Raw genomic sequence first — 26,457 nt, 5'->3', positions numbered from 1 at the left:
CTCTGTTGGTTACTTATGCTTCTCAGTAATTCACTAAATTTCAAACAATTCAACAATAAAGCTACTAATGTATCCCCATTTTCAAATGAGGTAAGTAAGCTTAGAGTTACTGGGTTTTGGCTATAATGCTAGTAAATGGTAGAGAATATTCAAACCTGTCCTACCTGACTTTAAAACCCATGCTTTTAATTTTTACACTCTATTCCCAGTCATATCATTCACTGAATACTATGAGCCAAGAACTATGGTAGCTGCTTTACATGAGTTAGCTCTAAGACTCACATTAACAGAGTTGGACATGACTTAGCAACTGACTAACAACAAAACCTAAAAAACTAACGTTATCCCATTTTACAGTATAGAAAAGTGAGACTCTGGAAGATTAAGTTACTTAACTAAGGTCACAAAGACAGTAAGAGGCAGCACCAGAGCTTTAACCCTGTCTGTTTTCAGTTCAGTTGCTCAGTCGTGTCCGACTCTGCGACCCCATGGACTGCAGCACGCCAGGCGTCCCTGTCCATCACCAACTCCCGGAGCTTACTCAAACTCATGTCCATCAAGTCGGTTAGCCATCAACCATCTCCTCCTCTGTCATCCCCTTCTCCTCCTGCCTTCAATCTCTCCCAGCATCAGGGTCTTTTCAAATGAGTCAGTTCTTCGCATCAGGTGGCCAAAGTATTGGAGTTTCAGCTTCAACATCAGTCCTTCCAATGAATATTCAGGACTGATTTCCTTTAGGATGGACTGGTTGGATCTCCTTGCAGTCCAAGGGACTCTCAAGAGTCTTCTCCAACACCACAGTTCGAAAGCATCAATTCTTCGGTGCTCAGCTTTCTTTATAGTCCAACTCTCACATCTATACATGACTACTGGAAAAACCGCAGCTTTGACTAGATGGACCTTTGCTGGCAAAGTAATGTCTCTGCTTTTTAATCTGGTGCATTATAATGTTCCTATTCCCACTCCCTACTCCTTCTCCCCAAAAGTGAGACCCTTCCTCATCTCCACATTTCCATAGTCTACTCTTTAGGCTCAGCTAATATCTTACCTCCTCCAAAAGCCTTTCAAGAGCATATCAGCCCACTATTGCATTCTTACTATAATTATTTCTGTAACATTCATTTACCTTGATCAATACATTTGTATTTGTCAGCTACCTGTTCTGTTTATGTTCTGTGTCCCCAATCAAGCCATATAAGAGACCTGCAGCAAATCTTCAGGCAACTTGTACTATCCAAATATGCCTTACATTACCCTAGACCAAGTCACTAAAAGGAGACAAGAATGGTGCCATACAATTTGAATTCCCAAGATAACTAGCAGAATCCTAAGCACATGTTAGGGCTTCATAATTATTGATTGTCTCAAATATACATTAATAGCAGTAAGGTTTTGGTAATAATAACAATAACAGCTAAATATATGTGCATGTGTGTGTGTGTGCATGCGTGCTTGTGTGCTACATGGCTTCAGTCATGTCTGACTCTTTGAGACCCCATGAACCTGTTGCCCACCAGGCTCCTCTGTCAATGGGATTCTCCAGGCAAGAATACTGGAGTGGGTAGCCTTTCCCTTCTCCAGGGGATCTTCCCAATGCAGGGACTGAACCTGTGTCTACTTGACTACATACTTATATATATGTGCTGCTGGAAAAGACTTCAGACAGTCCCTTGGACAGCAAGGAGATCAAACCAGTCATTCCTAAAGAAGATCAACCCTGAATATTCATTGGGAGGACTGGTGCTGAAGCTGAAGCTCCAATAATTTGGCCACGTGATGCAAAGAGCTGACTCATTGGAAAAGACCTTGATGCTGGGAAAGATTGAGGGCAGAAGAAGGGGGCAGCAGAGGATGAGATGGTTGGATGGCATCACCAACTCATTGGACATGAGTTTGAGCAAACTCCAGGAGTTAGTGAAGGATATGGAAGCCTGGCATCTCCAGTCCTTGAGGTCTCAAGGAGTTGGACACGACTGAGACTGAACAGCAACAACAGATAGATAGATAGACAGATATATAGATAGACAGACAGATAGATAGATAGATAGATAGATAGATAGATAGATAGATCCTTTACCACTGAGCCACCAGGTAAGGCCAGATGGTATGGAGCAATGCAGGAGATGCAGTTTCAATCCCTGTGTTGGAAAGATCCCCTAGAGAAGGGAATGGCTGCCCACTCCAGTATTCTTGCCCAGAGAATCCCATGGACAGAGGAACCTGGTGATTATAGGTCTCTGGAGTCACAGAGTCAGACATGACCTAGCAACTAAACCACCACTATATATAAAAACATACATATAAATTCAGTCCTCATAACTGCCAATGATGTAGTTACTACTGTTACACCCATTTTACAGAAGAAAATAAGGACCAAAAAATTTAAGTGACTTGTCAGAAGGTCAAACAGCTAATAAGTAGTAGCTGAGTCAGTATCCAAATACATGCAGTGTCAATCCAGAGTCAGCATTCCCTTGACTACTTTAAAAATACTGTGTGCTTCAGTTGTGTCCGACTCTTTGAGACCCCATAGACATGGGGCCCACCATGCCCCTCTGTCCATGGGATTTTCTGGGCAAGAATACTGGAGTGGGTTGCCATGCCCTCCTCCTTCACTCAATAGATGTTATTCTAAGATTAAACAACTCTAACACTTTAAAAAATCATAAAACATGTATTACTTCTGTTGTAAACACTGACTAGAGGAAATAAGGAAAGAAGAGCTTTCATAAAGTAGGGAAGAAAAAAAAAAAAAAAACCTGAGTAGAAGATACAAAGCTGCCAGGAAAAAATGAGAAGGGAAAAAAAAATTTGAGAAGCATTTCTGTTTAGAAAAAAAAAATAGAGTTGTGCCATTTTCTCAAAGTCTCTGTCACTTATAAAGCATCATCCTGACTTCCTCTCATTAATATGCCAAATTATATAGCATATCTCAGAGCAAGCAACCACTATTAGCAAAAACTCCGCAACTCTACACCAGAATCATGCAATCTTGAACCAGTGAAACGCAACCACCTCTGGACTGACACACACAACAGCTGTTTAAGGTGCCAGAGAAATGCCCTGATGAAGATTCCTAGCAAAAACTGGAAAAGAGAATGTTTATTTCCAAATCTTCAAATTTGATGAGGCTGTTGCAAGTCAGGGAGAAAAATACAAGATATATTTCTACTTTAAAAGGCAGTAAGAGATTCTTGATGATTTAGAGATGATGGAAAGTGGAGGCAAGTGATGTAGGTTTGTATACAGTTCATATATATAATTTATGAAGCCTTTTCCATTATTTATTTTAATTCATATGATAACCTGGTGCAACCAGTAGTGTTATCATGTTATCATCTCTACAGAATTAGTCTCTGCAAATAGTGCTCAGAGATGATAACTTTTTAGAGTTTTTTGGCTAGGGAGTAAAGAAGACAGGACTAAAGACCAGGTCCTCTAAAACAAAGGTCCTTTCCATATGTCATGTGGTTTTCTCTTAAAGAACAAACAAAAAAAAAGAGCCTCTTGTTTTACAGAGGGAGGAAAAAAGCAACAGTGACTGCTAAACAGATAATGATTGAAGCATGATAATGACAAGTCTCATTTCTCTGCTCTTTTGAGGAAACCACATCTTCTTCTTGAAAGTGAAATAATAAGTAAAGAAAAAAAGCCCTCTTGGTTGCTTTCCATATCAGTGTCCCCTAACTCCACTTCTCCCTCCCTGGGTCTGGACAGTGTAACAACCTCTGTAACACGTACCCCACCCCAGTAGTGTCATAGACACACGAAAAACAAGCCTCATGACTCCGTTCAGGGAAATGCCAAAGGAAACCCAGAGAAAATCTAGAACCCTGAAAATAAAGCAATTTCTCCATAGAACACAGCATAATTCCCCCAAAGAAAGTTAAGTAAAGGGTGATTATGTAGAAGCACTGTGTGGTATGCCATATGTATTGTGGGGAGGACGTGGGCGTAAAGGGAACTAGGGTCTGAAAATGGAAGAAAAATTTAAAAAGCAGGTAAATTCTACCTAGAGTTTGTTATGGCTGAAGGACTCTGTGCCACAAAGTAAAGGAAACTGCTTCTTCAGAGCTCTACAATTTCCTGTGGAACAGAGATCAGCAAACAAATCCACCCTTTCTCAGAACTAACACACGAAACTCTTTCAACATTCCTATGCAAGGGATGACAAGTCAGACATTTCACTGAAGAAGCAGTCAGTGTGATTGTGCCCACAGAGGATATCCCTGTTTACCCCTTCTGTCACAGAGATGCCCATAAGCCTTGGCACGTTGCCAGTCTAACATGTAAACAACATGGTTCCAGATAAAGAAGGCTCTACATAACCCAAAGATGATTTTTCTCACTATTCTGCTTTTATTAATTCATTCAGTATGCATATGCATATGCTTGACATAGCTGTAGATTCTTGGGATAAAGTAGTGAACAAAATAAAGTTTCTGCCCTCATAAGCTCACACTCTAAATCCAAATTGAACTACCCCAAGATTTCTTCCACCTCTAAGATTCTATGGTTCCATTACTAGAGAAAAGGCTTCAATTGCAAACCCCCTAGCAGAGAGACACTTTGAACACCTAAAGGAAAAAGTTCACCTTATAACCTCAGCATCTAACATAACACTTAATGGTCAGTAAAAGTTTTTTAAGAGAAAGGAGGTGATTGCTATAGTAAAGATATAGAAACTAAAATTCAGGATGCTAAAATAAATTACCTATTGTTACACAAATGGTGAGTGGTAGAGCTAAGAACTCTATCCTGACCTAGAACTATTCTAGACGTGCCTCATAATTTTGATGTAACTGATTAGGACTTTATTTTTAAGGACTATTCAATTATTAAAGTCAGCTCCCCAAAAGTGAGTCTCTGCATCTTTGCTTACCTTTTAATTTACTAGTACCAGACAATTCAACACAAGTCTTCTGTCATGGGGTCAAGAGAGAAGATTTGAAAGAGTTTAGGGATGAAAGTACCTTTAAAAGTTATCTAGTTATTTCTCCTTACTTCTCAGATGAGGGAACTTATAAGGAACGGCAGAAATTTGCCCAAAACCACAGACAGTCAAGGGAGATCTAGCACCAAAATCCAACTCTTCTGATAATTAAGCCCAGTTTTCATTTCTATCACAACACTGTCTGTCCTAGTTTCCTTGAAGGAAAGAAGAATTATTAAATGTTTTTGTATTTCTACCAATACTCAGAAAGTTACACCTGCCATATGGTGTTACTGGTATACTACATTACCCAACAAAATAACTATTAAGAAAATTTTGTTTTCAAACCTAACTTTTCCTCCTCCCTGAAATTTCTCTATTCCAGTCAGGCCAGAGAATTTTCAACAGCTTCTGGACCAAGACCCTGAGCTAAAAGACTCCAATAGGTACAGTAGAGACTAATACAACATTGTAAAGCAACTATACTCCAATAAAAATAAATTTAAATAATAAAATTAGGCAAAATTTTTATCCTCTTTCAGGTTATCTGATTCATCTGTAAAACAGGGATAATAACACTTACCCTGATTATCCCAAAAGGGTAGTCAGGTAGAATATATGAGCAAATGGCCATAATCAATTTGAAAAGAATAAAGCACCATGCAAATAAAAGGTACTACAATTAATTACTAGTATTATTACTCAGAAATACTGCATATTTTAGAGGCCAGAAGCTATCTTATAAAATCAGTTTATAAAGAGGCAAGAGCAATGTGACATAGCTGGAAGATCCCAAGGACAGAATTGGCCCTATGTATGAATCCAGATTCTGTGACCTTGAAAAGTTGTTTAAACAAACAGCCTCCTCATCAGAAAATGGGGGCTATTACTACTCTGAAGAATAAGTAACAAATATTTACAAATATACATCTAAAAGCGTCTTGTTTGTATGGTATAAAATGGTGTCATTATAAATTTCCTTTTTCGGAGAGCTTAGAACTTCAGGTTTTTATCTAGCATTCACACTGTGGGAACAGCTGAAACATCTGTAATGTCAAGTAGCTGAAGCTGATTTTAAAAGAAAAACTAAAGAAAAGAAAAAGAAAAATCACCACCAAAAACAATAACAACAGTATCCCTGATCAACATATTAAAGCAAAATTTTAGATGCTAATTAACCTAGCATATTAGCAATTGGGCCAGAATTTAGGAGCCAGTTCTATCAATGGGCATTTTCTCAGTCACTCAGACAAACTGTTGTGCTTATTTCAAATCCACTGTACTAAGGCTCTCTTTGTTGACTGGATTGTTGGATTATTGCCTGCATTCTGTCTTCTGTGAAAATGCCAAATGTATAGAAATTTCAGTCACCAGATTAAACGTTCATCTTGACAATATATTATGCTGTTTGGTGTCATGTTGACATCCTACTGATGATGTTCACGACTCTATGCTTTTATTTTGTTCTTTGGTTTCAGTAAGAAGAAAAGTTAAAAGCCCTTAGACTAATGAATTCAGATTCTTTTCAGATACAGTGCTGCTTCTCTTCCACAAGATCAGGAAAAGGATATATTTCTGGCTGCAGACATATGTGGTACAGACATGAGATCACAGCTTTAAGCTTAATAGAACATAACAATCTACTCACTGTTTACACTTTAGCCCAATGGGCAGCTGGAAATCACAACTAACCATATGCAGTGCTGAACAAGTGGTCATGACTTTATTAATAAAGCCAAGCATTAACAAATAAGATTCTGGGAATGGTACAGTGAGGGGCAGGAGTTTTCATACCATAGGCCCCTCTAAGTACTAGGCATAGGGCCCAGACTATTGTTGAAAATGTCCTTTGGGATTAGACTATTCTTTCCACCAGGATTTCATTTGCCATCTTTCATATTTCCCAGTTCTCTATACAGTGTTTAATCAGCTGCTAGGGACTGGTTAGAAAGGACTCTGATTATTCTTGCATCCTAACATCCTGAAAAGGGAGTGCATTATAAAATTATCTACATATAATTAAATCAAATCACACACATAGAGAAGTACTTTTCATACTACAGAAAACTATTTTAACTAGAAAAAGAGATGCAAATAATACCTCATTAGGCTTTCCAAAGTGTATGACAATTCTAGTAATATTATCTCTGATTTATTGATGAGAAAGGCTTAAATTTTACTACAGGTAAATTACAAAACAAAGATTTAGATACATGTCCAAATTCCATGCTTTGACTGGTCAATGACTGCCATAGAGAGTAAATTAACCGATAAGCCTGGCACATCATAATCCCTTTCTGCACTGAGATGTACACAAGTGTACTAGGCAACTGGAGTACTCAAGATGAATCACTATTTAACATAGAAGTATTTCTTATACATATCAGTGTCACAATTTATAAATTTCTATCTAGTTCTTTCATTTCTTTACCATGCCTAAGAGATAGCATGAAATCCCAAATTTGTAACCCAAGTACAAAAATCACAGGACAGGTGTAAGAGTGTAAAACCATCAACATACATACCAAGCTTTCATGAAATTGAGTTGACCCTACTGGGTCAGCAAAAATTAAATATTTAGCAAGTCCTATAAAGTATGGTGCAGAAACTAGAAGTTTGCTAGAGTAACTAGCTCATCCAAGTGAAATTTATTCAAGTGTAATAAGTAGAGAAAGTAAATCTGAGTGTGCAATCTAAATCCTCAGACTAGATTTAAGGTATAGGATGGATTTTGATGAAGCGCCTTTTGCATTTATGTGTAATCTGATTTTAGTTTTGTGTTTGAAACAGTAGTAAAGTTCTTTATTTGAAGTACATTGCATTGTCTTTTTTTGGTATTGTTACCGTCAGGATAAATATACCTCGCATTTTCCATTGAGCGCAGCATAAGAACTATATTCAGGAAACAAGAGCAGTGCAAAGAACAATGTTCCAAATGTACCTTCTCTCATAGCATGCCAGATTCGTGATAGGCTAAGAGAGACAGCGTGCTCTCCACTGAGAGCTCTAATGATGCCACGAGAGTCCAGACCATTCACACAGTTATGACATAGAAAGCAACCACATTTTCTTCCTTGGGGCTTAAAGAAAAGAACTAGCTCTCAAATCACAGTTAATAATGTGTAACCACAGCGCAAGGCAAGAGAAAAAGAAAGAACAAGTCCCAGTGAAGTATGAGATTAATCTCAGATAATTATCCCAAGCAATTACAAATCACCATGAAATACAACTTTCAATCCTACCCTCAGCTTAGACACATCACCAAATGAAAATGGATGATTAAAAATACTAGGAGCTAATAGGCAAAAAAGTATGGATGGAAAAGTTATAATGCCCATATTTCCAATGGACTAAACACTGATAATAGTGTACAGAAAAATTGTTGTCTAGCACTTCAAGATAACATATATATACGAACATAAAGCCTATGAAATTTCCTGGGGAGCAGGAAATATTATAAAAATGTGTTTCAAAAGTAACTTTCCTAGAAAACACCACAGCTAATACAGTATTCTTTTAACTGTATATTCACTATGAAATAATTATTCAGTTAACTACCATTTGTATTATGTTTTGCAAATGATAGCAGGCAACAGAGACAGAGCAAAAAGAATGTAAAAAACACTAGACAAGTAAAAAACCAATAATTTCTAATCTCTTTTTACCCAATATCTAAATTTATAAAAAGTTCATTTAAAGTAAGTAGGATCTCTTCAATAAATGGTGCTAAGAAAACTGAATACCTACACAAAACAATAGAGTTAAACCCTTACCTTACACTACATACAAAAATTAACTCAAAATGGATCAAAGACCTGAACTTAAAAGCTAAAACCTCAAAACCCTTAGACGACTTCGGGGAAGTCTTCATGACATTGCTTTGCAATCATTTCTTAGATATGACACAAAAGCACAGGCAACAAAAGAAAAAAAGATAAACTGGAGTTCATCAATTTAAATGACTTATATGCATCAAAGGACACTACCAGGAGAGTGAAAAAGCAACTCACAGAAAAAGAAAAGTTTTCAAATCATGTATCTGATGATTTATTAATATCTACAACACATAGAGAACTGCTACAATTCAATAACAACGATTTCAAGCACAATTCAAAAATGAGCAAAGGATTCAAACAGGCGTTTCTCCAAAGATCTACAAATGGCCAATAAATATATGCAAAGATGTTCAACATCATCCATCATTCAGTCAGTTCAGTTCAGTCGCTCAGCTGTGTCCAACTCTTTGCAACCCCGTGGACTGCAGCACGCCAGGCCTCCCTGTCCATCACCAAATCCCGGAGTTCACCCAAACGCGTGTCCATTGAGTCGGTGATGCCATCTAACCATCTCATCCTCTGTTGACCTCTTCTCCTCCTGCCTTCAATCTTTCCCAACATCAGGGTCTTTTCAAGAGTCAGCTCTTTGCATCAGGTGGCCAAAGAATTGGTGTTTCAGCTTCAGCATCAGTCCTTCCAATGAACACCCAGGACGTATCTCCTTTAGGGTGGACTGGTTGGATCTCCTTGCAGTTCAAGGGACTCTCAAGAGTCTCCTCCAACACCATAGTTCAAAAGCATCCATTCTTCAGTGCCCAGTTTTCTTTACAGTCCAACTCTCACATCCATGCATGACCACTGGAAAACCATAGCCTTGATGAGACGGACCTTTGTTGACAAAGTAATGTCTCTGCTTTTTAATATGCTTTCTAGGTTGGTCATAACTTTCCTTCCAAGGAGTAAGTGTCTTTTAATTTCATGGCTGCAGTCACCATCTTCAGTGATTTTGGAGCCCAAAAAAATAAAGTCTGACACTGTTTCCACTGTCTCCCCATCTATTTCCCATGAGGTGATGGGACCGGATGCCATGATCTTAGTTTTCTGAATGTTGAGCTTTAAGCCAACTTTTTCACTCTCTTCTTTCACTTTCATCAAGAGGCTCTTTAGTTCCTCTTCACTTTCTGCCATAAGGGTGGTGTCATCTGCATATCTGAGGTTATTGATATTTCTCCCGGCAATCTTGATTCCAGCTTGTGCTTCTTCCAGCCCAGCATTTCTCATGATGTACTCTGCATATAAGTTAAATAAGCAGGGTGACAATATACAGCCTTGATGTACTCCTTTTCCTATTTGGAACCAGTCTGTTGTTCCATGTCCAGTTCTAACTGTTGCTTCCTGACCTGCATATAGGTTTCTCAAGAGGCAGGTCAGGTGGTCTGGTATTTCCATCTCTTTCAGAATTTTCCACAGTTTACTGTGATCCACACAGTCAAAGGCTTTGGCATAGTCAATACAACAGAAATAGATGCTTTTCAGGAACTCTCTTGCTTTTTCTATGATCCAGCGGATGTTGGCAATTTGATCTCTGGTTCCTCTGCCTTTTCTAAAACCAGCTTGAACATCTGGAAGTTCTCAGTTCACGTATTGCTGAAGCCTGGCTTGGAGAATTTTAAGCATTACTTGGCTAGCGTGTGAGATGAGTGCAATTGTGAGGTAGTTTAAGCATTCTTTGGCATTGTCTTTCTTTGGGATTAGAATGAAAACTGACCTTTTCCAGTTCTGTGGCCACTGCTGAGTTTTCCAGATTGACTGGCATATTGAGTGCAGCACTTTTACAGCATCATCTTTCAGGATTTGAAATAGCTCAACTGGAATTCCATCACCTCCACCAGCTTCGTTTGTAGTGATGCTTTCTAAGGCCCACTTGACTTCACATTCCAGGATGTCTGGCTCTAGGTGAGTGATCACACCATTGTGATTATTTGGGTCATGAAGATCTTATTTGTACAGTTCTGTGTTTTCTTGCCACCTCTTCCTAATATTGTCTGCTTCTGTTAGGTCCATACCATTTCTGTCATTTATTGAGCCCATCTTTGCATGAAATGTTCCTTTTGTATCTCTTATTTTCTTGAAGAGATCTCTAGTCTTTCCCATTCTATTATTTTCCTCTATTTCTTTGCACTGATCACTGAGGCAGGCTTTCTTATTCCTCCTTGCTGTTCTTTGGAACTCTGCATTCAAATGGTTATATCTTTCCTTTTCTCCTTTGCATTTTGCTTCTCTTCTTTTCACAGCTATCTGTAAGGCCTCCTCAGACAACCATTTTGCCTTTTTGCATTTCTTTTTCTTGAGGATGGTCTTGATCCCTGTCTCCTGTACAATGTCACAAACCTTTGTCCATAATTCACCAGGCACTCTATCAGATCTAGTCCCTTAAATCTATTTCTCACTTCCACTGTATAGTCATAAGGGATTTGATTTAGGTCATACCTGAATGGTCTAGTGGTTTTCCCTACTTTCTTCAATTTAAGTCTGAATTTGGCAATAGGGAGTTCATGATCTGAGCCACAGTCAGCTCCTGGTCTAGTTTTTGCTGACTATATAGAGCTTCTCCATCTTTGGCTGCAAAAGAATATAATCAATCTGATTTTGGTGTTGGCCATCTGGTGATGTCCATGTGTAGAGTCTTCTCTTGTGTTGTTGGAAAAGGGTGTTTGCTATGACCAGTGTGTTCTCTTGGCAAAACTCTATTAGCCTTTGCCCTGCTTCATTCTGTACTCCAAGGCCAAATTTGCCTGTTACTCCAGGTGCTTCTTGACTTCCTACTTTTGCATTCCAGTCCCCTATAATGAAAAGGACATCTTTTTTGGGTGATAGTTCTAAAAGGTCTTGTAGGTCTTCATAGAACTGTTCAACTTCAGCTTCTTCAGCATTCCTGGTTGGGTCATAGACTTGGATTACTATGATATTGAATGGTTTGCCTTGGAAGTGAACAGAGATCATCCTGACGTTTTTGAGATTCCATCCAAGTATTGCATTTTAGACCCTCTTGTTGACTATGATGGCTACTCCATTTCTTCTAAGGGATTCCTGCCGACATTAATAGATATAATGGTCATCTGAGCTAAATTCACCCATTACAGTCCATTTTAGTTCACTGATTCCTAGAATGTTGACGTTCATTCTTGGTATCTCCTGTTTGACCACTTCCAATTTGCCTTGATTCATGAACTTAACATTCCAGGTTCCTATGCAATATTGCTGTTTACAGCATTGGACCTTGCTTCTATCACTAGCCACATCCACAACTGTGTGTTGTTTTTGCTTTGGCTCCGTCCTGTCTTTCTTTCTGGAGTTATTTCTCCACTGATCTCCAGTAGCATATTGGGCACCTACCAACCTGGGTAGTTCATCTTTCAATGTCCTATCTTTTTGCTTTTTCATCCATCATTAGGCAAATGCAAATCAAAACCACAATGAAATACAATATCACATCCACTAGACAGGCTATTATTAAAAAAAAAGGAAAATAACAATTTCCTCTCCTATGGCTTACACTCTTACCTTCTTCAAGTCTTTGCTCAAATGTCATGTTCTCAATGACTCCTATTCTAATCATTCTATTTAATAATACTGCTTCCTTGCATTATTAATGTACCTTATCCTATTCTAAATTTCTTTTTCTATAGACCTTATACAATTCTAATATACTCTATAACTTACTTATCATGCTTGTCATTATCCATCTGTCCCATCAGTAATATAAACTCTGTGAGAATTAAAATTGTTTGTTGTATTCACTAACATATTTTAAGTGCAAGAATAGTACCTATCGCTGGATGAGTGAACTGACTAATTTCTTGCCTGGAGACAGAAAGTAGCTTAAAATTTTGAAAACCAAGTCACTCTTAAAATTAATCAGTTAGTATCCTCTTTAACACCAAATATTATTTTCTACTTATTATCAATAAATAGCCAAAGTACTATGGCTTAAAATATAAAGTGTCCCACTTTGCTGAACATTTCAATGGAATGAGGTCTTAAAATTGTATTCATATGTTAACATTCACAGTACATGTGCCAGTTATTTACTTACTGTCTCTGACTCTCACATCACCCTTCAATACTCTGCTCTGTGATTCTGAGGCACTCTATTTCCCATGCTCCCTTGCCAGCTGGCTTCCTATTAGGCTCAGCCAATGAGAGGGACTAGTGGGAAATTAGAAGGTGGGAGGAGAAGAGAAGAGACTTCCTTTTTCTAGCTCATGAGAGCATCCCTCCAGCAGCAAAATATGCTTATGGCTGTACCATTTTACATTCCCATCAGCTTAGCTTCTTTTAGCATTCCCAATACCAGCTGCCTAACCCCCTCAAAGATACCAACACCAGCTGACAACTCTCCTCTCAGTGATTAGAGCAGAAGCCATGTCATGTTCCCCTCAGTAGGCTGAGCAAGTCACACAGTACACCCTCTCCCCAGAAATCTAAGCCCCAGTCATCATTTTTTTCCAAGTTCCTAAACTCAAATAGGCCACGTTCTTTCCACACAAATGGAAGCTGGCATCACTGGCAGCTGCTCCCTACAGTTATATCTGGAAACATATAGATATAGGAACTACTGACTTCCCTTTTTGTTTTTTCAACCTTCCAATACCTGTATAGCAAGTATCCTCAATTAAGTCCCATCCACTTAAACTGTTTATCATGGTTTTTGTTCTCCTGACTAGATGTGACTATGCTTAACTATACAGGCAGACCAGAAGATTGACAATGGAATAAATTTACATTTGAACCAGAATTTACACTCAGAATTAAACATAATACAGATTTTTTCAATATTATCTTAACCAAAGACTCAGAAACAAGTCTTTCAAACAGAACAAATAACAGACTGAGATCTAGAAGTACTATACTCATATCTGTATAAGCTTATAGAATCATAAATTTTTATCTCCAGTCCACTCCTCTCTCCTGTCTACTCCCTACCTCCTTTGGATAGCTAGCATACATCTCAAATCTAACATGTCCAAAACTGAGTTTCTGATATTTCCTAAAACCTGTTCCTCTCAAAGCCTTTCCCACTTGACTTAATGGCAACTCTATCCTTATACCTTCTCAGGCCAGAATCCTGGAGTCATCCTTGATTCCTTTCTTTCTCTCACCCTCCATATCCAATCTACTAGAACGTCCTGTTAGTTCTTCATTAAAACTATGTTTAGAATATAACCACTTCTGACCACCTCCACTGCTACTCTAAACCACCAGTAACTTTCACCTGGATTACTGGAGTTGCCTTTAAGTGGTCATTCTGCTTCCACCCTTTTGCATCCCTAAAATTTATTCCCAGCAACAATCTAAATGATCCTTTCAAAACACAAGAATATCATATTCTCCTCTGCTCAAAATGTTCCAATGGCATCCCATCTCACACAGAATAAAAGCAAAAATCCTCACAATGATATACAAGTTCCTAATAATCTGGTTCCTATTATTTCTCTGACTTCTTCTATTACTTTCCTTTCATTTACTCATCTCCAGCCATTCTGCTCTCTTTCCAGTTGCGTGAACATCAAACACATTTCAACATTAAAGTCTCTACTTTGGTCATGCCCTCTGCCTGAAACACTCTTCCCTAGATATATGCATGCATGGTTCCTTTGCTGTTATTTTAAGTCTATGAGGAAAGATTTTCTTCTCAATGAAAAATTCCATGACCATCCTACTTAAAACTGGACATATTTACACACTCAGCACTCCCTATTCACCTTACCTATTTTATTTTTCTCCATAGCATTTATCTTCTGAGTTACTATAAAATAATTTCTTTTCTATATTGCCTTTTTCCTTCCAGTATAATATAAGCTCTTTGAGGGTAGGAATTTCTGTTTAGTTCACTGATATATCTTCAATGACCATATGGTGTGGTGCCTGGTACATAACAATGAAGAGGAATTAAAGAACCTCTTGGTGAAAGAGGAGAGTGAAAAAGCTGTCTTGAAACTCAACATTCAAAAAACTAAGGTCATCACTTCATGGCAAATAGAAGGATAAAAAGTGGAGATAGTGACAGATTTTATTTTCTTGGGTTCCAAAATCACTGCAGACGGTCAATGCAGCCATGAAACTAAAAGATGCTTGCTCCTTGGAAGGAAAGCTATGACAAACCTAGACAGCATATTTAAAATCAGAGATGTCACTTTGCCAACAAGAGTCTGTATAGTCAAACCTATGATTTTTCCAGTAGTCATGAACAGATGTGAAAGTTGGGCCATAAAGAAGGCTGAGCGCCAAAGAATAGATGCTTTCAAACTGGAGAAGACTCTTGAGTTTCCTGGACTACAAGGAGATCAAACTAAAGGAAATCAACCCTGAATAACATTGGAAGAACTGTTGCTGAAGCTGAAACTCCAATACTTTGGCCACCTGATGCAAAGAGTTGACTCACTGGAAAAGACCCTGATGCTGGGAGGGATTGGGGGCAGGAGGAGAAGGGGACAACAGAAGATGGGATGGCTGGATGGCATCACCAACTTGGTGGACATGAGTTTGAGTAAACTCCGGGAGTTGGTGATGGATAGGGAGGCCCGGCGTGCCGCGATTCATGGGGTCGCAAAGAGTCGGATACAACTGAGCGACTGAACTGAACTGATAGAGAAACACAGATTTTTCTAGAAGAAATAATGATATGTTAACTACACTTATTGTGGTAATTGTTTCACACTAAACATAAGACAAACCATTATGCTGTACACCTTAAACTTATACAGTGCTATATATCAATTATATCTCAAAAAGAATGACAAATTAACATCATAGGAAGAAGATGCAAAAAGGAAGGGAAAGTAGAGACAGATGGCAAGCTAAGTTGAGGAGCCAACCAATCAAGACTATGTGAGTCAGAAGGGAGAAGAGAGCACTAACAAAGACTCAGGATGACAGCGCAGAGTAAGACTTTGTTGGAAAGGCTACTTCTTCAAAAGGTTACACCAAGATAAGCCCAGTTGAGTGAGGGCAATAATAATTGATTCCAAAAGAAGTACACAGTTAACCTTTCGTCACAAGAAGCTGAACATCTTTCACAAAAGGAGAACTGAACAAAAATTAAAATAAAGGAAGGCAATAGAAGAATGAAATCATTAACCATCTTGAAGCGCTAGATGAAGACAGGATAGATGAGTAACTTTGTCATCACTGGCAGAACACCTGGTTGGAATAACTGGAACACAGAGATCCTTAATTAAAACTTTAAGCTCTGATATATAAGTTTTCTTTCATTTTCTATGAACTCCTACTCATCATTTTGAAAACACTTCATTATTTTTTCTGATGCTTTAAAATTCCACATTAGTTAAAGTGAACTCTGTTCAGAACTTGTGATACTCGTAAGATACAACCACTTTTTAACTCTTATGACAAATGTAATATCATAGTGTGTAAAGTTATTTATCAGGAACAACTGGAGAAGAAAATGACATTGTGCAGAAAATTATTCACATTAGAAAATTATTCACAGTATATCTATGAACACCAGTGCACAAAAGAAATATAATTTCACTATTAAACTATAGCTGTGACACAAACTATACGAGTTTTAAGTCCCTAACATGCTTTCATAATTCAGACATAGAATGACAACTGCAAAGGACAGTTCACAATGCACAATTCTGCACTTTTACAAAATGTAGAGAAATACATTCTCAACATTTGTCTAAAACAGAAACATGTCAGCAGTCAATCCAAGCAAATGGGCTCTTCTTCAATTTCTGTACCACTGTTTGAAGTCTCTTCCTTTAACATACTCCTTCTTTCATATTTTGTTCTTTTCCCTTAGGTCCAACTTCCTTCTTTGGGTCATTCTTTCACTATCAAATAAGGGCTTCCAGGTGGTGAGTGGTAAAGAACACATTTGCCAGTGCAGGAGATGTAAGAGACATGGGTTCAATCCCTGGATTGGGAAGATCCCCTGGAAGAGGACATGGCAATCCACTCTGGTATTCTTGCCTGAGAAATTCCAAGGACAGAGGGGCCTGGCAGGCTACAGTCCATAGGGTTGCACAAAGTCAGATACAACTGAAACGAACCTAGCAAGCATGCACGCCTATTCTATTAGATAGTACCTGTTGTTTATAACATCTTCCCCTACTGCTCTGGAATCAACGAATCTTGCAAATAAATGGTGTGGTATCACAACTGAGAATTTAATTGTCATACCCAGGTGTTACCTAAATTTTATTGCAAGAGTTTGTGGTTTTATGGTTTATATGTGCTAAACTCTATAATCTTTAAGAAATGAAAGTATATAACAAATATGTTGAAAAAACATATATATATTGATACATATCATGTGTCCTGATAATTATTAGATAATACCATAGAAAGAAAGAAAGACTAACGTATCATTACTAATACAGCCTCTAAGCCCTTGTATATTTAATAAATAATGAAGACTATGCAAACTCAATACAATTACTACTGCTTCTATGCAGATATCATCTCACAATATTACACTGCATCATACTTACCAAAATATAAAGCCAAGTCTTTCTCTGAGTTTCCTTTAGCTGCTATGGTTTGAATGTTGTACCTCCCCCAGCATTCATGTGTTGAAATCATAACCCCTAAAGGTGAAGGTATCAGTAGATGGGGCCACTGGAAAGTGAGATTAGTTCACGAGGATAGAGCCATCATGAATGGGATTAGTGCTTTTATAAAAGAGATCTTATAAGAGGTCTTCCCTGTAGCTCAAAAGGTAAAGAATCTGCCTGCAACATATGAGACCTGGGTTTGATCCCTGGATTGGGAAGATCCTTCAGAGAAGGGAGTGGCAATCCACTCCAGTATTCTGGCCCGGAGACTCCCATGGACAGAGGAGCCTGGCGGGCTACAGTCCGTGGAATCACAAAGAGTTGGACATGACTGAGCAACTAACACTACTAAAGGAGATCCTAAAGAGCTCCCTAGTCCCTTCCGCCATACAACAATAAGTCTGTGAGCCAGAAAATAGCCCTCATTCAACAGTCAGTACCCTGATGTCAGATTTCCAGCCTACAGAACTGTAATAAATAAATTTCTATTGTTTATAAACTTTGCAACCCATTGGACTGTAGCCCATCAGGCTCCTCTGTCCATGGGATTTTTCAGGCAAGACTACAGAGTGGTTCTCCTGGGGATCTTCCCAACCTAGGTGCTGAACCCATGTTTCCTGTGTCTCCTGCATTGCAGGCAGGATTCTTCACCTGTTGAGTCATAGGGGAAGCCCTGTTTATAAATTATCTACGGTTATTTTGTTACAGTAGCCCAATGGACTAAGAAAATGCCCCTTCATCATTCACAACATCCTGAACTGTATATCCACAGATCTGGGAACTACCTCTTATAAAACATGTAAAGTCCTATAGAAAAGTCTACTCCCAAAATCAGAAAATCTGCAAACCCTATTCAGAACATTTTCATTGTCAGGAACTCCAATTTTTCTAGTTTGAAAGAATATCCACTAATCGTATTATATAGGAACTTTGAAGTATGCTATCACTAATTCACAGGATTGTAGCCTTTGTTTCCAACCCTTCTGCCTTCTTAGTGCTTGTTCAGCTAAAATAATAACAATGCATTTCAAACTCACTCTAAAAATTAGCTTTGCCATACAAACAGTATTTCAAATATCACATATGGAATGCATTTTAAAAGAGAAAAATGATAGCAGTATTAATACCATTTTCTCCTTTTTTTAATTGTATTATAGTTGATTCACAATATTGCTAGTCAGGCGTACAGCAAAGTGATCAGTTAAACCTGTATGTACATTCTTTTCGAGAATCTTTACCCACATAGATTAAAGAATATTGAGTAGAGTTCCCTGTGCTATACAGCTGGTTCTTGTTAGTTTTCTTTTATATATAGTAAGTATGTGTACGTTAATCCCAAGCTCCTAATTTACCCCTTTAACCACATTTCTTTCCCCTTTGGTATCTATAGGTTTGTTTTTAAAATCTATGAGTCTGTTTCTGTTTTGTAAATAAGTTCACTTGTATCATTTTTTTAAATTAGATTCCACATATGAGTGATACCATATGATATTTATCTATGTCTGACTTACTTCACTTAGATGATAATCTCTAAATCCATCCATGTTGCTGCAAATGGCATAATTTCATTCTTTTAATGGCTGAGTAATACTCCATTATATATATGTACTACATGTTCTTTATCCATTCCTCTGTCAATGGACATTTAGATAGCTTTTTAACATTTTCTCCTATCTAGTACTAGACTTAAGTACCAGTGTTTGCTTTAACATGTGCCATAATATCACTCAAATATTTTAAATAATTAAAATTGAAAAACAAGAGATGCTTTATCCACTGCAAAATCCAAGAAATAATAACATAAAATTGCTGTTGAAGGCCAGAAGAATACTTAGAAAGTAATGACCAAGTTCACTCTTATTCCTTTTGTGTTCATTTCCCCCCACTCCCTCCCTTTCTCTCTCATTTTCTATACTTTCATCCCTTCTCTTTATTTCTATAATTATTGCGGCTGTGCCATATTGTATTATTGTTTTAAGAAAAGAAAACAGCTAAGGGCAAAAATCACAGAGTGAAAGTATAAGAATCAAACTTAATACTAACATTATACCTATTAGAAACTTATTAAATAGAACTTAGAGGGTTATCTAATTAAAAAATGACTACTGCCATTACACATTACATGAGAAAATAGCTATAATTTCATCAATTTACAATTCAAAAAATCTCAAATGCTCACTAATACTACTAACACTTCTTAAACCCTTTTCAAACTTTATTAGTCCATTCCAATTATTTTTTCAACCTAACTCACACAGTAGTTATACACATTATGAAAGAGAGTAATAACATTTTTTATATATCAAACCTAATCTCTCCAGCTGAGATTAGACAGTTTGCATCACTGAATCAAAGACTGTTACAACTGAAAGGAAGTGAGGCCTAGAAAGCTTAAGCAGTTTGCTCAAGCAAGTAACTAGTTGCTAATTAGTAGCAGAGAGAGTTGAAACTAGAATCCAGCTCTCCAAATTCTAAAGCACCAAGGGATACTGGAACTAGAATACAGATACCCAAATTCCAAAGTACTGAGCACTGTACACAAAAGACAAAGGAAATGGATATAGTCCTAAAGAACCCATTAAAACTCTATAGTTGCATACCTCTCTGATGAATGATATATGATTATAGTAATGCACACAATTGCAGATCTAATACAAACAGGATATTCAGCAAACAATTTGGTTAATGTCAAGCCATTTCTGTATAGGTCTGGCCTACATTATGTGATTTTTTTTTTTAACCCTCCTAAATCTATACCTTCTGACTTGATTCAAGGCCAATATTAAACTAGAAATCCCCCTCCTCCAAATGGGCAAGGGGTGAGAGTAGAAACAAGAGTTCAAACAGAGAAGGGGAAACATGCTGGCTGTCAAGCGAAAGTCATCCCAGGATTAGAAAATTGTACTTAATGCTCAAGACATAATCCATGCATGTTTGCTAGAGTTAGCTGTAAGTGGAATCCTTCACCCACTTCCTCTACCCTCCTGCCTTTAAATGGCTAAAACCTCATTTCAAAAGATAGGCTCTGGGAATATGGGAAAAGTTAAGGAAATTCAGTTTTAAAATCATACACTCTTGCTATAGGTAAGAATTTCATATGATCTCTATGAGGTTAAAGTGAAGAAAATAAGGAAAGAATTCTTTGTGATCATCATTAAGTCCCCGACTACATTCTATAGACCAAGCATAGGGCAACTTAAATCTCCCCAGGCAACTGTGGAACACTACTGCACTACTGATGAAATATTTCAGACTCCAGAGCTGACTGTTGAATCTCTTTAGTACTAAACAGAAAGAAAGGAAAGGAAAGGAAGGGGGAAACGGAGGGGCCAGAGTGGATGGAAGAGATGGAGAAAAGGTAGGAAAGAGGAAAGAAGAGAAAAACAAAAAGTATTAAGGACTATTATTCTTCCGAAAACTAAAAGTTCAATTGATAAAGACATTTTATAAAAACAAAAAGTTGTGGTTACAGAGATATTAAAGTTAGTGGTATTTATTCCCAAGCAAGGAGGACTTCAACTTTTAAAATACAGTAGTAATAACTGTACTATCACAACTGATTGAGCCTTACCCGCTTTTTTTTGTGGTATGTATACTGCCAAAAGAGACATAAAGAGGAAGAATGAAAAGTAAATAAATAGATCAATAAAATACTAAAGGAACCAGAGTACTTAAAGCCCTTTGTTTATAAGTTTCTTTCCATCTAACTATTCAAAATCGTAATCTTAGTTTACTTTCTTGTTTAAATCTCAGTTCCCAGGAATGTAAGGACAAAACAAAATAAATACAAATTTTTTTTTTCCTCTAACAAAAATTGTAACATAAAGCCAGTTGGTCATAGAAGGAGTGAGATTGTCCATGCAAGGTAATGGTGACAATATTCTGTCACTATGAAAAGAATTAAAACTGGATAAACACTAAAACTAATTAAGTTACTAAAACTAAGTAAGTTGAATTTCTTTTTATCAGAAGAGAGGGAGAAGTGATCTTACAGTACAAAGAAAGGAGAAATATAATTTAGAATAGTGGGAAAAGTCACTTGAAGACATTATCTTAAAATAATATTTACTGTATTATCATCATCATCAGCATCATGTGGTTCCTTGCACATGTGACTCTGCCCAAGCATGTGGATTTATATCTACATTGGTTGGTTTATTATTCTATAGCAGAGGAAACACATTATTTTACTCTAAATTCTGCAGGTTTAACGTGCCTCTCCTTTATATTCAGAAAACATAAACAACCACTTAAAAAGTAAAAGTGTTTCTTTTATCATGAAATATTAATTTTAAGCTTATTAGAAATTGGTATTTCATCTTACAATGGGGATACAAACACAGAGCTGATCACAACAGTATGATTTTAAACTGTTGATGGGAGTATGAACCAGTGTATCCTTTCTAGAAAATTACTTGGCGATATATCAAAATCATTAAAAATACTCTTTGAACTGTATTTTAGATGTCTAGGAATTTATTCCACAGGAGCAATCATGGTGGTATTCAAAGATTTATGTTTGTTCATTGAAGTATTGTTTATGATAGGTAAAAATTAAAACCATGTAAATTTTCAGCAGTTACTATTAACATATTTAACATTTATTCAACAACTTCTGCTGTCTGCCTGTTGTGTACTAAGCACAGTGGATTTAATTTAAAATGTATCCTTAAAGTAAAATACAACATATCAGTCTAAAAATCATATGATCCCAAACTGTCTTATAAGTTTACTATACTTCTATAAAAATCAGAGGGTTTTTTTGGTGGGCAGGGGAAGAAATGATAAGATTATTCTAAAGTTCATCTGAAAAAACAAATGCTTGCAATAACCAAAATAATTTTAAAAACATAATTCAATTAAAAAATATAAAATGTCACTAGTTAAAAGTATTCCCAGTAGATGATCAGATCGATTATTAATAAAAGAAGTTAAGAACAGACTCAAATATCTTTAAGAATTTAGTCCATGATAATTGTTGTGTTTAAAAGATGGCTTATATGACTAATACTGTTGAGAAGGTGGGTTCTTTATATCCCAATAGCATATCACACAACAAAATAAATTTCAGATGGATTAAAAATTAAATGTAAAAAAACATGATAATACTATCAACATAATAAAATATATGCAAACATATAATGTTGGGTGGAAAAGACATCCTTAAAAGTGACACCAAAGGCAGAAAAAAAAGGAAAATAATAAAAGTTTAGATTTAATGAGAGAGAATTGATTTTCTAAACACTTTAAGTGAAAGACAAAATGACAAGGTTGGAAAAAAAAATCTGCATCATGAATGATAAAGGATTAATTTTTAGCATATAAAGGCTTCTTACAAATTAGTATGAACTGCTCATTATAGTCATGTGCATTACTTTGTGCTGGACTATTTTAAATATTTCATATATGTTCATTCATTTGACCCTTGCAACAAGTCTATGAAACATAAGAAACTTACAGGTAAGGGAACTGAAGAACCAAGAGATTAAATAAACACCCAAGGTTACAGAGTTAGTAAGTAGTGGCGGTAGAACCAAGATTCAAATTCTGTCGCCAACAGTCCAACTCCAAAATCAAAGCTACTTCTCGTACAGAACAGACTTTTGAACTCTGTGGGAGAATGTGAGGGTGGGATATTTCAAAAGAACAGCATGTATATTATCTATGGTGAAACAGATCACCAGCCCAGGTGGGATGCATGAGACAAGTGCTCGGGCTGGTGCACTGGGAAGACCCAGAGGAATCAGGTGGAGAGGGAGGTGGGAGGGGGGATCGGGATGGGGAATACGTGTAACTCTATGGCTGATTCATATCAATGTATGACAAAACCCACTGAAATGTTGTGAAGTAATTAGCCTCCAACTAATAAAAAAATAAATAAATAAATAAATGAGATAAAACTTGGAAGGAAAAAAAAAACAAAACGAAAAAAAGAAGATGATTGAATTTTGTCAAGTAATTAAGGAATCTTTTGTGTGGGCTACCAAATGACTGTTTGGTTTTTTTTTTTAAAGGACATCCAAATGCACTCAAAGAGCTAAGGTGACTTACTAACTGCAATTAATAGAAGAGTCCAAGGATTGTATACCTTAAGAGAATGCAGTTCTGATGTATGAGTTAACACATCTAGATTAAAGGCTAGATATTAAAATTCACAATACTAACAGTAATTAGAAAATTGGCTTTTGTATACATTCCTATTCCCAAAGCTAATGTTTGTATAAAGATTTTTTATCTTGATCACAGGTACTAGAAATAAAATATTTGTGCATCTAAAAAAAAAAAAAATCAAAGCTACTTCTCAAAGAATATAAGAAAGTTATTTTTTAAAAATGAAAAGAAATGCAAATGAGCAATAAACAAATGAAGAAATATTCATTTCACTACTAATCTAAGAAATATAATTATACTAAAAATAATCTCCAAAAAAATAAAAATAATCTGCCATTTTCTACCTGTCATATTGGCAATGGTTGAAAATAACAACAGTAGTGTGTGTAAGCATGGATGTGGCAAGTGAGTACTCTCATGCACTACTGATAAAAGTAAACCAGTTCAACTTTTCTGGAGGGCATTTTGGCAATATGCATTAAACATCTTTAAAAAGCGACTAACCAAGAAATCATTTCTAAAAATTTAAACTAAAGAAATCATCAGAGATGTGTGCAAAGATCGATCTACAAAAGACTTTATTACAATGTTGTTAATAATAGTAAAAAATTTTTAAATACCTTAACTATAGATGATCAATTATAAACTATGAGAGGCCCACAAATGGAATAGTATGCAACCATTAAAAATAATGATGTAAAGTAATAGTGGTATCACAGGAAAACGTAAATGATATGAGATACTGTTAAATAAAAAAGTGGAATATAAAGCATTTGTTACCATAGAATTCCATTTTTGTATAAAAAGGAGATATAGATATTAACATTAGAGAGGGAGAAACAAAATTTTAATACTGGATGTATATAACCTTGATATTATAATGATTATATCGTGACTGAGAATGAAGGTTTTTCTTCTTTTTATTTTTATATGTTTCCTAAATTTCTTATATGCAGTATCTGTTACTTTTGTAGCAAATAAAGTTCATTTTCAAAAAGAAAAGTTATGCAGAAGAATATTTAAGGACAGGGGAAAATCATCATGATATGTTAACTTTTAAAAAGTAGCTTGCAAAACAGCATCTGCAATAAGATATTTTTCTTTTAAAAATAATATGCATCTAAGTAGGAAAACTTGAAGCATATAATCAGTATAAGCATTTTTGAGGTATCTCTAGATGTTATAGAGTTTTTTTTAATTTTCTTTTCTATATTTTCCAAATTCTCCCCAATAACTAGTTTGCTTTGTAATAAAAAAATAAAAGCAGTGAAAAAGACTATATTTTACCCTTTTCTCCAAATCCATTCTACTTGTTAAATAAGTATAATTTATGGAAAAGCAAAAAATAACATATGCCTTATTATCACAACAGACAAAAAACATATAATATTTTTCTCCAAAGGCAAATCATAGATGTATTAGTATATTCTATCCAATTAGAAATTTTATTTAAAATGATGAAACCCTTTAAAAGTACTATTTCAAGCTGCAAATGAGCCCTATGAAGCAATGAGGTAAATCTCCTTGAAACATGTCCATCTATTAATAGACAGATAGATACAGTAAATTAAAATAACTTTACATGGTTGAACATTTGATTAAAACAAATATCTTGACGCAAGTCATCAAGATGGAAAAACAAAGAAAAACTGAATAGGGACCAATTATTTGGCAGTGTAGCATTACCAAAAATCCTGATCCAGGTCCTAAATATGTGATCTTGAGCAAATCAACTAATCTCATCAAGTTTTACATTCCTCAGTTTTAAACTTAGAGTGAAAAATTAGACTCCTTGGCTTTAAAATTACAATAAAAAATGATAGAAATGTAAAGAATTTTCACGTAACTAATTTAAACCTGGAGTATCTCTAAAATTAGTATCTACTTAATTAAATATAGATGGAGGTAGTAACAACGTGAGAGAAAAAGAGAATTTCCAAAAAAAGAAAGAAGATGAAGAAAGAGGAAAAACACAGACATGCTTGATAATGAAGAATTTGTTTCACAAGGAATCAAGGCTCAGGAAAACTTACTAGCTTCTTCCCATTTTGAGAAGGCCAGAAGAACTGGGGACACAATTTCTGAATTTTGGCCATAAGCCCCAAGACTGACTAATCACTCCGTAGCACTCCTCCACATGGAGAAGCTGATATACCATCAACAAATTCTTTATCAAAATCAACACTTTGTAACATTGAGAAAATTAAAAGTGCTGTAATCTATAAATGGCCCAGCCTATACTGTTGAAAATATATCCCAATTGGACACTATATTTAAAAGTATGTTCAAAAAAATTTCTCTTTACCGCTGTTACAATTTTATTAAATCATATACATTAACTTCTTAGAAAGTTTTCGCTGTTCTTTAATTTTGCATATGATATTTATATACATTCTTCATGGAACTATGCATAATGTACTTTAATTTTTCTTGTTAAGGGAGAAAACATGCTTGAAATCCTTTATTTTTCATTACAAACCTCTATTTCCTTACGTCAACTTTCACTGACTTTTCATCTCCTTAAAATAGCACATTCTTTCCCTATTTCCTCCTCCAATCCAAATACACATGCACACACAAACACAAACACACACACACAGAAGAACAACACCAGACTTTAAAAAAATAAACACAAAGTCACCTGAGGCTGACAAAGTTGTAAGCTGTCTCTACAAAAGGAAGTTCATTAAAGTAATACAAGAAAGCATTAGGCATTCTAATCAAAATCTGGTAGTTTTTTCTCTAAGTCAATGTTATTATCCAAAATTGTAAACCACCATTAATAATAAACCAATTCTCCCAGTTAATCATTGCAAAAGCCTTAAAAAGCCAAAGTCTTTACCTATCAAAATATTTTTTACTTATTACAGGTTTTCTGAATATCTCAGTATTGCTTCTCTCCCAGCCATCATCAAACCATCCAATAAACACCTCTGTCAAACACACCTCTCCTCAGCTCATAAATAACAACATACTTGGCACTTGTACACATAAAGAACAACATAAATGTTTAATCAAATACCTCAACTTCAGAAATTAGCTTCTCTCCTTT

At 36.1% G+C, this 26,457-nt stretch overlaps 1 protein-coding gene across 16 annotated transcripts in view; it reads right to left on the bottom strand.

Annotated features, from left to right (window-relative positions):
- Nucleotides 1-26,457, bottom strand: part of SOX6 (SRY-box transcription factor 6) — a 672,686-nt gene that overhangs the window by 404,551 nt on the left and 241,678 nt on the right. Inside the window, exon 1 of one of the 16 annotated variants that reach the window (XM_043481403.1) lies at nucleotides 2,195-2,215. The exons of the other annotated variants lie outside the window; for them this stretch is intronic. Coding sequence (XP_043337338.1) covers nucleotides 2,195-2,208 — 14 coding nt within the window. The 5' untranslated portion in view covers nucleotides 2,209-2,215. Of the gene's footprint in view, nucleotides 1-2,194; nucleotides 2,216-26,457 lie in introns of those variants that run through there. 16 annotated transcript variants of the gene reach the window in all.

Source organism: Cervus canadensis, chromosome 11 (genome assembly GCF_019320065.1).
Source record: "Cervus canadensis isolate Bull #8, Minnesota chromosome 11, ASM1932006v1, whole genome shotgun sequence".
Lineage (NCBI taxonomy): Eukaryota > Metazoa > Chordata > Mammalia > Artiodactyla > Cervidae > Cervus > Cervus canadensis.
This window is presented reverse-complemented; position numbering and strand designations above follow the sequence as displayed.